At 41.1% G+C, this 12404-nt stretch overlaps 1 protein-coding gene across 1 annotated transcript; it reads left to right on the plus strand.

Moving 5' to 3' along the window:
- Nucleotides 1–302: 302 nt before the first annotated feature.
- Nucleotides 303–10778, plus strand: LOC139120159 (protein-glucosylgalactosylhydroxylysine glucosidase-like). Its single transcript, XM_070684314.1, has 10 exons — nucleotides 303–542; nucleotides 1660–1864; nucleotides 2354–2478; nucleotides 3144–3251; nucleotides 4171–4396; nucleotides 4742–5607; nucleotides 6538–6750; nucleotides 7326–7558; nucleotides 8555–8855; nucleotides 10178–10778. Exons 1-10 carry the CDS (start codon nucleotides 491–493, stop codon nucleotides 10318–10320), a joined length of 2472 nt encoding a protein of 823 aa, XP_070540415.1. The 5' UTR covers nucleotides 303–490; the 3' UTR covers nucleotides 10321–10778.
- The last annotated feature ends 1626 nt before the right edge of the window (nucleotides 10779–12404 follow it).

The raw sequence follows: 12404 nt of genomic DNA on the forward strand, positions 1-12404 counted from the left end.
CGATACATGTTGTGTCGTCGTAATAGACCCACTTTCGATGGCAGGTGGCCCGCAGCTATCCGTGGCGGGGTTGACCTTTGACCCGTATAGCGATCCCCGCTACCCCGCCAACAGATAGAGCTGGCGTTTCCACAGCTATATACCAGCGTGCTTCAGCGTGCTCTTAACTTGCACAAAACTTAGCAATAACGTATTCGACGTACGCCCAGCGTATTCGCCAAATTTTCCACACGTTGGCATACGCTGGTTAAATCGTGAAGGTGTGATAGGGCCATTAGTAATGATGCATCGTTATATTGTTGTGCGCCCCCTACCGGTAAACGTTTCTCTTGCTAAAGTGTTTGTCACTACACCGAGGCAGGGACGATATCAAAAGGCTTCCTCATACGCAAGACTAGGAAGTGAAGTTTGAGAATCGATGACGACATCATGGACATTCTGCTGTAATCCTGAATATCATAACGAGGTCGAGCGATAATTTGAGAGGCGTATGGCGAGGCAAACAGTTCGAATTCTTCGCCCATTTTGGTTTCTGACCGGAGGTGAGTACTGCAGCTGGTGTCACAGGTCAGCGTTGTGAGCTTACATCTGTGATGAATCGCGCCCTCATGTTGATATCGAGGGTCAGGTCATTTTACTTTGTCGACTTCGTGTTGATTTCATTCTCATACTCTCATAGTTCGAGAAGACTGAGATTACCGATGCAGATTTAGACATTTGAACAGAATAAAAAACGCAGTTTTGACGTACATGTGCTGCATACAGGCTATAAATTGGTGCTCGACATTGTGCGAAACCTGTCCTTGAACTTCCACATGCAGCAACGACAAAATCTACCATGGTCCTGTGTCGTCCGTGACACTAATTTGACACATTTTGAGCAAGTTAATGCGTATTTACATATCATGTATAGCTCCTAAACCCGATAACTCGTTTGTAACCGTAACAAGCAAAAATGTGTCGTGTAGTTTGTCTACGTGAAAACCACAAGTTAACATGCCACGCCTGATTTGCGAACAATGCTTATGTAGAGGTCATGTCAGGTGAACCCCAGTGATTGCTTGTAGTACGTAAAGTAGGGCTGGCCACTCATTAACGCCTTGCCTTATTTGCTCATACGCTGTGTAAAAATCAGGCCTATTGCAATATCTTGTGGACACAGCTCTTTTACAGACAGCCGGAAAGTTATGTTTGCAGTCTGCGATATGTCACAGTCTCTTGACCTGTGATTTATTAGGCCTAAGCTTAAGCTTATGTCGTAATGTTGACAACATTAAAACACATTTGTTGGAGTGAAAAGACAAGTCTCAACTGTGTAGCTTGATGGCCGCATCTTTTACAAAAAGACACAAACAAACAAACAAATAAAAACAAACGAATAAGTTTTTTCGCAGAATCGTATGCAATCTCATAATTGCTCGAACTAAACCCTGTAGCAACGTGACTGTTGAAAATCCGTTGTCAGTAGCTGGTAGTAAACTACAAAGAGTGGGGGCGTTTACATAGAAGAAAACCTTGAACAGACTGTTGTACTGGCTGTCAGTCCGCATAGAGTGTATAGGCTGACAGTTTGATTGGACTCGGCGTGATGGCCGTAACCAGCCATTATGTTATTCTTTATGTTTTAAACTAATGAATTGTTTTACTGTCTTCCTACAGGGAGGATGAAAGTTAGAAAGTTGTGGATTTTACTGGTAGCGGTTTGTCTCATTCTCTGTTTCTTACTGACGAGTTACATCAGTACGCAAAACACAAAAACCGATTCAAATATCGGAGACTTCCTTCGTAACATTGTGAAAAAACAGAACAAAGCGAAAGAGATTAAGGATGTCAGTTTGAAATCAACGACGTTCGAAGCACATGAGTAAGTTTTTTATATTCCACAACTCTTATTGTCTATTGCATTATGGCTGTGTTTATCAGCCTGCCAGGAGTGAATACAGTCGATGGCTTTCAAAGTCGTTGGGGGCGCTCAACCCTATCACCGAAACGTTTTGGCGGCAGACCTATCATTTTCTCTTCAAATAATGTTGAACCTTTGAATAGATCGACAATGAAAGGGTTAGATAAGGAATATTGTCACGTGATGCGAAAGAGATAAGTTCACTCTAAGGTGAGGCTGAAGGCCCCATTATCTTGTTGGGGCAAAGACCCTTGAAAATGTTTTCTCCATGGTCTATCGTTTGGGCAAGTTTGCGTCCCTTCCCTGACGGGCGCCCTCAGACAATCACGGACTTCTACCACGATAACAAGGTAGCCCAGTCTTCTTCAGTTACGTCCTAGTATTAGTTATTTCTTTCACAAGTGTTGTAGCATCGATAAACACCGCTTTTACGAAAATGTAAAATTTCAGGCTGCCACTGCTGGCCAATGGCGAGATTGACACTCGATACATGGCATCTGTTGGAAATGGACATGTGGCAACGGTCATTTATAGCAACACAACCTATGTGAATGGATTATACAGTGGTCAAGAAGGTAGGAGATATATACAACCATATAGGTCTTCTTTACCTCCATGATAAAATATAATTTATATATCACACTCGGACACCCGCACCGCCCCTTTTTGTGGTTAATTGGTTAACTTCAGAAATTCAAGATCAAATGATCAAAATCATGTTCTTCACCACAGTGCAAGAGTCCCTGACGATTAATTATTACTGGTAGAATTTATTAACTCTGTCACAGCTTCTCGTTCGCTGTTCAGCTTCTATTTATCGCCGTACACTTATGCATCCTCGCGAACGCCGAATAAGGCGTCCAAATAAGCTTTGCAAGCAGGAGGCATAGTCAGGACCGCACGTGATCTGGTCAGAAGGGTAGGGTAGTATTGCGAAGAAAACGGACGGGCTGTGACAGAGACTGCACAGCAAATACACTTGCGTGCTATTCACCAAGGGCTTTGAAGGGTGGCATTTCTTCCTATACCAAGCTGGTCCAGGAGTATGTAGAAACTACAAAAGTCAATTCATTCTTGGATGATAAAGTCCCCTTCATTAGAAACATACACCAACATCTCGTTTTTAGCGCAGTGACGTTCCGTCATATTGCTACTGAAGTTGCTTTCTTTCTCCGTCCGTCAGTTATTTATTTCCTCTTTATATATTTTTTTCTTATATGTCTTCCCTTTAACATTTTAGGTTTTAGCCATCGGGCAAGAGTCCCCTCCAAGAATGCCATTCGTGTTCACTTTGATCCATTCGTGGAGAAAGACATATCACGGCATTTCATCCTAAATACCGAACAAGGTAAGACTCCGATTATAATTATATTTCAAATCAACGAGATCAACGTTCCTGTTAAGGGAGTCGTCATTATTTACGGCCTGGGGGTCGGAGGAATGTGAAGGGGGGAATCAAAAATTGAAAACTTCAAGGGAGGGTTGCTCAACATGTGGAGAGGAAGAAAGGGGTTTCTCAATTTTTGGTGAAAAATAAATAGAAACACCTCTGCACCATTACACACATCAATTTCTCAAAATTTTTGATGCGAGAGGGTGGGGACACCTCTTGTGCTCACCCCCGTTTGGGTGCTCTAACAGTTTTACTGAGTAAAAAAGCAAATTAAAAACACCTCTTAGATTGCACCAGACTGCACCATTGCACACATCAATTTCTAAAAAATCTTCCCCCTCAGCCTCTTGCGTGTTCTCCCCATAAACTGTCAAATTCTGCCCAGTCAGAGGGTTACTCGAAATTTCGAGTTTTCGATGAAATTCCTCCTACACCCCGGCCGTAAATAATGACGGCTCCCTAACCCTGTCGCACCGAGCAATACACGATAGACCAGATAAAGGGAATTCAAGTTAAAAGGGAATAACTGTGTTTATACGTTGTGCAGTCATTTTGTATGTATGTATGTATGTATGTATGTATGTATGTATGTATGTATGTATGTATGTATGTATGTGTATGTATGCATGCATGCATGCATGCATGCATGTATGTATGTATGTATGTATGTATGTATGTATGTATGTATGTATGTATGTATGTATGTATGTATGTATGTATGTATGTATGTATGTATGTATGTTTGGTGGCTGAATGTGTGGATGTATTTATTTATTTTTGTATGTGTTTATCCATGTGATATCCCAACTTTTTTATCTATATTTTGCGTAGTTCTAACAACATATCATGTTTTTCCCTCGTTAACGATTTCTAGGAGTGTGGAGAGAGATCATTAACCACAAACACTTCGTCGTCATAGTCAATATATACGCCCACCAGTACTATAACCGACTACTTGTAACCCAGATCGAATTCATGAGAATCGGACGGAAAACAGACGAAATCATAGAAATGAGACTAGAAAACAACGAGGGAGGACCAAGTCGGGATATCAAGTTTGCTGACCCTGAATTGTACAATCATCAGTACGGCAAGGCTTGGTTAGTTTACTCGTTGTCAATACATCTGATCGACTGCCTGTGTTATTGTGAACCCACAAGAGTTTCTGTTTCCTCCAACTTTATGCTTACTTGAGTAGGGTGTCATTAAAATTTCTTTATCTGTTTGGTTCAGTGTAAGACAAATACCAGACAGTTGGTTTTTTTCGGCGTTTGGTACATGAACCTTTACAGAAATGGCTGCACAGAGTATTCAAGAGAAAAAGACCGGTTTGTGAAGGTGATCACGTTTAAAGGATCATAGCTATAGTGAACGTGTCGAATGATATCGAATAGATTGCTTTTTGTGAACTGTGAAATTGTTATATCTTTACATATACTTTGCAGGAAACTGAGTGGACAGATTGCCCAAACTGAGTTGTCCGGTAAAGAAAGCGGCATTCCAAACCAGAAAACCGCGGTTTACGTCTTTTATTCCGATCTTCCATCCAAGTTGGAGGTGAATACCGACAGCACACACAGTCATATGTGGACTTTTATCACCTCAATAGACCAGGACGAGCAAGTTGCCAAGAAGGACTTCGACGATGCCACGGCGGTACTGATCACTGGCGCAGATCAGAAGGGCCGTGTCAGCGGACCGAGGGCGCTGTTCGACAGTCACATGCAGATGTGGGAAAAGCGATGGCACGATGGCGGTATCGAGGTCGATGATCTGGCGCTTGGGAAGTACATCTACGGGTCTATGTACTACATATTAAGTTCTCTTCCAAGCCTGTACCCGACTAATCAACCGAAAAACCAGTTCTTCGGTCTCAGTCCAGGCAGTCTTGCCAACGGGGCTAACGCTAGCGATTATATGGGACACAACTTTTGGGATACTGAAACATGGATGTACCCACCGATATTAATGTTCTATCCGGAGCACGCCAAAGACATTTTATCCTACCGGTGGCATGGTAGAGAAGCCGCCCGCAAGCGCGCCAAAGCCAACGGCCATTTCGGTACAAGATATCCATGGGAGTCCGCATATACCGGAGCCGAGGTGACACCTGGTAGAATTTGCATGGCCTGTCGCGAAAACCAGATACATATTACCAGCGATATTGCTTTCGCTGCGAGGCAGTATTTCTCGGCGACAAGAGACATGAAGTGGCTGAACGAATGGGGTCGCGAGTTTATCTATGACATGGCAGACTTCTGGCAGAGCCGAGTAACACCCAGAAAAGGCACAGACGCATGGGAAATTAAGGGTATGAATGCCGTGTTTTAAATTGAATGAAACACTCGACAAATTTTCCAAAATTTAAGATTTCCGGTCTATGAAACATATATTTTACGTTCATCTGTCATTACCTTGAAAATACCACCCGTAAATTCGTTCTACACTTATTCTTACAAAGAACGTGCCATAAGTGATTGCAAGCCTATTAGGGGTGAGAGTGTGGCTTGGAAAAGCGTTTTGATCATATTGAAATTCAGTTTGATGGTGTTTTGAGGAAAACTGAAAGTCGATTTTCCTCAAAACTGAGTCTCAGAGATTTTCCTTCGTTAGACAACGATTCAAAGTAATGTTAGCAGGATTTCATTTTCACATAATCCAGGCCGATGGAATTCATCATTTCACGATGTTCTGTTGCATAGATGGACCGTAATTGCATCCAAAAACGCCACCTTTCAGGGATGTTAAATGGATTAATATTAATTTTATAGATCAATATTGAAATATGTTTACATAAAATAGATAAATATTTCTGTTATGCACGTAAAGGGACAAAGTCGGTCGTTTTTCATGAATTTTTTTTGATACGAGCTACTCCTTATATTGTTTGACATGTTGAAAGATACAGATAAATGGGTGAACATGCATATATTCGACCCTGGTTTTCGACGAATTCAATGAAACCATTGTAAGAATGAATTAATGGTCAAGGCCATTAATTCATTCTCGTGTTGGTTTAATGTATCGTGTCTGAAACCAGGGTCGAATATATGCATGGTCACCAATTCATTCAGTATCTTTCAACTTGTCAAACAATATACGTAATATCTCGTATCAAACAAAATTCATGAAAAATGGCCGACTTTGTCCCTTTGACGTAACTCAAGAAGATTTGAAATCGCCAATTTATCTGATATAGGACCTCCAAAATTCTGAAATTGTTGAAACTGATAATTTCTAGGTGTGATGTGCCCAGACGAGTACGCGCGGAATGTGTCCAATTCCTTTTACACGAACATCGGTGCAAGTCAAACCATATCCTATGCCAAATATTTGCAGTGCGTAGCGGGTGCAGCGCCCCCACCGGACGATTGGATGAAGAAAGCCACCGGACTTGTAGAAGTGATCGACACATCTCAAAATTACCACCCAGAACACGAACACTATATCCGAGGTAAGTGATTACACATTCTAGTTAATTATTGCATCATGATATTGGCCTAATTCTTACATATACGAATACACAACCATGTGTAATCTCTCCATAACAGAGAAATTACAAACTCACAATTTTTGAAAATACTGAAAGTTTGTTTAATAGCGCTAAAAATATTCTATCTTTGCCAGAGTCCCATTTCGTCTTCAATTGCTGACGATCAACTCTGTTACAATAAAATGTACGGCCAGGTCAACGTTCTCGGTCTTTAATAATAATAAACCCACGAAGTTTCAAAATTGAATATTTGATGACGAACTTCAAAGAGTTTACACACATTACCCGTATCTTTTTGTTTTAATACCTCACTACAAATTTGATCATAATTTGATTGTCACGGCACTTTCACCGTCGGAGAAATAATCGTTTCTGGGTGGAAACGACGAAACAACCCAAACAAAGGCTCACACACACACAAAAAAAATACAACGGTGTTTTCTTTCAAAATAATCTTTTGCCGAAATTGAATCAAGGATTAGATTTCTATAGGCGTAAATGTAAGTGAAAATATACCATTCTTTACCCACTGGCAGGCACCACCGTAAAGCAGGCTGACGTTATCTTAGCTGGTTTCCCGTTGATGTGGAACGTTGGCCAGGATGTGCGTAAGAACGACCTTGACGTCTACGAACAGGTGACTGATCCACTGGGGCCAGCTATGACGTGGGGAATGTTCGCCATTGGTCACATCGAACTGCGCCAATATAACAAGGCAGCTGATTTGTTCAAAAGAAGCTACAGTAGATATGTGAGAGAACCGTACAAGGTAATCAACATGCAGGGTTTCAATTTTAGAATTATTTTACGACAGAGAGGGGTTCTGAATTATGTGATGTAAAACTTAACCTGTTCACCCCCAATTCCCTGTGAACAGGCCCATACTTCCCCTATTGATAACAATGGGTTCTGACCTAGCTGTGAGATCCACATCGGGACTGTGGCGATGACCGCAATGACCCGAGCGCGTTCGATACGCCACAAGTACCGCTGCGATATCACAGCTAGTTCTGACCAAACCATGGTGATGAAAGGGTTAAAGGAAGCCTTTATGGCTTACGGGAAAAAATTGTTTGATATTTGATTTTGCTCCTAGCGATAGACGTAGATTTTGTTCACGTATATAGTTTTAGTCTCTTGTATTTGTGATCGTTCACGTAAAATACTTTCATGTGCATCTTTACGGGTCTTTGGTGTGGGGTAGGGACTTGGGTGGGGTAGCTACTAGGTCCCGCTCAACCCTGCTAGCAGCAGAGTCACCTGTGGTCTATTCCGCTATGCGTCTATGCGCCTAAATAGACGTGTGTACATAGGCATATCTACACACGTCTATGGGGCGCATAGATGCAGAGTTGAATAGACCACAGCCTGCACAGGTGACTGTGGCCTGAAGCGTACTCTCCGACGCGGTCTGTTCACCATAATCTGACGATGGACCGATTAATGCTCGTAAAAGTCAAAAATAGCTTTTGATAAAGTTATTGAGCTATACACTATAGGCCGTTTAGGGCTATTTCTCTTCGTTTCAATCAGCGACTAAACGAAGTCGTCTGGGCTGTACGTTGTGTTGTCACATCATGGCGTTCACTGTTTGATCACCCTCAACGGCTGTTCTACGAGTATTTGTCTCTGTTGATATGTCAATCTTTACCCGTTTATGTAATAATGCCATTAATAAACCCGTTTATCAAGTTTAATTAAACAATATAAAACATACGTTCTATAAGTAAACCACAATGAAATGATTTTGTGTATTGTACTTCAGATTTGGACAGAGGTTGTCAAAGGCATGGGCGCAGTCAATTTTATCACTGGCATGGGAGGATTTTTGCAAGCGATTATATTTGGTTACGGTGGAATCCGATTACGTGTCGATGAACTGACCTTTGACCCAGTACTACCACCGAACGTTAATACGCTCAATTTCAAGAACTTGAAGTATCTTGGGTCTGTTTTTGATTTCTTCTTCGATCAGTATAAAATCAGTATAAAGGTTGAAAGAGTGGATCCAAATCACGCCATTAAGTTGCAGACTGAAGACGGCAATAAATATGCGTTTGTCCAAGGTACGTGACACTTTTGCGTTGGCAACATTTTCAATAATTTATCGTCTGCATTGTTTAATAAAAATCAATATTTGCTGTATTTTTATCCGTAACTGGAGTAAATTCGATACAAGGCGCCATATTTTCTCAATCCCTGTCAAAGTGCACGCTGTATTTGAGTCGAAAAACTCGGATGCTCTGCAGACGACAGTTCGGTCTGGGAACATATCGCAGTCTCGCTTGGGCAAGTCGCGGCATCCACAGCTTGACGCACAGTGATAAACATTGGTGCCTTAGTGTTATTCGTTTTCAATGCGGACGTTGTATTTACATAGCAAGTCATGGTGGATACAAAGTCCATCGCTTGAATAAGAAAAACACGCTGGCCCAATTGTATGGCGTGCATTACTGCGCAGACCATATTTAGTTTCAACATGGAGGTATGGTTTCAACCTTGAGTAGTAGTTACATAGTTGTTGAGGACGGACTGCAGTTCATATGTATTGAGTGCCTGCCCTAATCTGCTCGGTTTTTACCCAAAGCGATTGTCAAACGAGATATGTTTCATTGCAAACAAGCTTTTTTAATACCACCTTTTGTTTTCACGAGATCGCATAATTATTAGAAACAAAGTCAAATATAACGCGACGATTCTCAAATTGGGCGCGGTTTCCGGCCGTTTCGTGTGCTCTCAATTTTCTAAGTCTCTCAACTGATTTCGTCTGCTCGGAGTTAATTTCGGGAAAATGTGAATGAAGGGGTAATCCGACTGAAAGTCTGTTTTGAATATTACAAGATCGCACATAATAGATTATCATGTGACATGTATCAGGCGTGTGTAATTTGATAAAAAGATGCATGTTACCATGCCAAGGATGCATGGTAACTCTCAATTGAGATGTCATATTTAGGAATGCCACAGAACTTAGAAGCAAGTATCCCATATCTTGTCTCCCATCTACACTATGTACTATTGAAGCTTACATAATCAAATTTATGTATCCCACGGTCTTCCTTTGGAGTGCCCCTCTGCTATTTTATCTCCAATTCCTATCGCGTTTGGCAGCCATAGAATCAACAGGTGGTCGCAGAAATTCGGAAAGTCAGCAAAGGCTATGACCAGAATATGTGCTCTCAGGGTCATCTGTGACCACGCTGACTGTGACACAGGAATACTGTTCATATGAACGTCTCACCTTTGCCCGTGATGGAGCTCAGTTTCTGCTATTTAAATAAATACACATTTCAAATACAGAACGTGCGCGGTGACCGCACGACACTTCCATAATGAGCAACACTCCTGACATCTCATATCTTTAACTTTCGTTTCTCTCTCGTTTCAGGTCAGCTGATCGAGTTTGATCGGACCTCAGGTCGGATCTTCTCGGAGAGCAAGCTGACATGTGACCCCCCTGTCGACAGAATGGATCAGAGGGTCGCCGTTCGCTCGCTTCCGACAAATCGAGCTGCTCGCAAAAATACGTAAATTACAGAGTGTGAGTGAAGTGCGAGTTGTGCTGTATAGATTAAAATGGAATGCTGTGAAGAAGATGATGACATTCTCCCCTGATTATGACGACGTTGGTTAATGATACGTGCCAAGCTTACAACTACAGGTGTTCCCATAAACTGCGAAAGACATTAGTAATAGGCAGCTCTGGGCAACTCCAAACGTTACTGGACTGAAATGAGCCACCGCAAAGTGCGACGTCTGGCTCTAAGATGTGCCGCAGAGAGATTCGCTGTAGCGATGTGTATTATTCTCAAAACTATTCAGTACTAGAAAAGAAATTTCATAAAAATATGCAGTACATATTTTAAATAAGACAGCATTGCACTTTCTGCCACGAATGAATCTTATAAAACTGTAAGAGAAAATCTAACTTTTTAAATTTGTAAATGGATCGAATTATTTTCTGAATAAAATTTGCTACTGAACAAAAACGGGAAATGCCACGTGTGTCTAACTTTTGAATAGGACTACATTTATAGTGAGTAGGTGTCCCGCTTTTACGAAAAAGAAATTGATTGAGAGAATGACACAACAGCGAGAAAATTGAATTATTTCAAACAACGCAGGAGTGAGACGTCTGGAAAATGTCTCGTTAACTTTTAACAGTTTAGAAAGTTGCCATGGTTATAAGTTCATGCTGAACCTAGGTAGATAAATTTACAGGCCATGGGTTGTAATCTATCAAAGCCGTTCAAGCAGCACAACCCCACTGGGAGACACATAGGTATTGTCCTGGGTGTTTACCGTTCTCAAGTTGCCCCGTTGCTTTTGTCTCCGCCGACCAGCGATGGGTGACCTCAGTTCTGACCCTCAACCCTTCTGGAGCAAATGCAGAAGTTTGAAAACGTGTATTGACGGGGTTCTTTGATGAGACTAGTCCCCCTTGAGCAAGATAACAATACTACAAAGAAACTAACATGTATACCAGACACATTAAAACCAGTCAAATCAATTTCTCTTGGATAAAGAAATACCAAATACAGATAAATACATGTATTATTTCATTCTTCCTATTCTCATGAAAATATATTATCAAAGGAAAGATATATGCAGTAACGACACTAAAATAGACTCCAGCAGTAATACTTGTGTAAGAAAATATAGAAACAATATTTTAAGGTAGGTGTTAACGTTGAAAAGTCTGTAAAGATTGTCAGAGGGTTGCACAGCTCGACAATATTCGTGAATTAAAAAACGTAGAAATTGCTTGCGCTCTGTCCACACACTTGCACATGACGTTTTATTTTTCAAATTCGTATTCCTTGTCAAGAATCACAGCATTATTCTTCCATACATGCACGGAGTGCATAGATTTCCACTCAGGGACATTTGTGATTTCAACGTGAAACACGATTGGAACTAATGTGGGATAATTGGATGGTGAAGTAATGTCGATTTAATCTACAAATGTAATCTCATCTGCTTTTCTTTTCACATTACACACTTGTTTTTATGAGTAATTTGCTATATTGCAACATTCAGCTATACGGCACCTAACACTTTTGAGAAATTTGAAAAAATATGAAAATCCTGAGTCACAAACGCTTTTAACCGCCCTACCTCAAGTGTACGATATCTTGACCGGGATAATTTGCTTGGTCGGCTCTCATTGTTGAATGTTTTGTTAAAGATTTCAATGTTGATATCGACAGTCATGGTTTTCGGGACCATCAAATAAGTATCGTGATTATTTTCCTTAAATGCAAATTCAGGCCATAACGCTTTTTTCATGTTTTGTGTGTCATATAAGGGTTTCATTCCTTTGCGAATGAGGAATGGAGTTGATTTACATAATTTACATGCACGCCTGAAGTATTTATCGATAGGTATTCTGTTATCTTTAGCGCCCCACAGCTACGAGCGATATCCGTTTTATCACGGTCCCTCCTTTCTGGAGGGACCGTAGTTTTATCCACCCAACACGCACTGTGTGACTAAAGATAAACGAATTGACTCAAATTTGTCGGCAATTGACCCAAACACGCATGCATTAAAACTTAAGTCACATCCAAAACAAGATGATCTCTCATATGATAGGAAATGACACGCTGACTCAA

Source organism: Ptychodera flava, chromosome 20, assembly GCF_041260155.1.
Source record: "Ptychodera flava strain L36383 chromosome 20, AS_Pfla_20210202, whole genome shotgun sequence".
Classification (NCBI taxonomy): domain Eukaryota; kingdom Metazoa; phylum Hemichordata; class Enteropneusta; family Ptychoderidae; genus Ptychodera; species Ptychodera flava.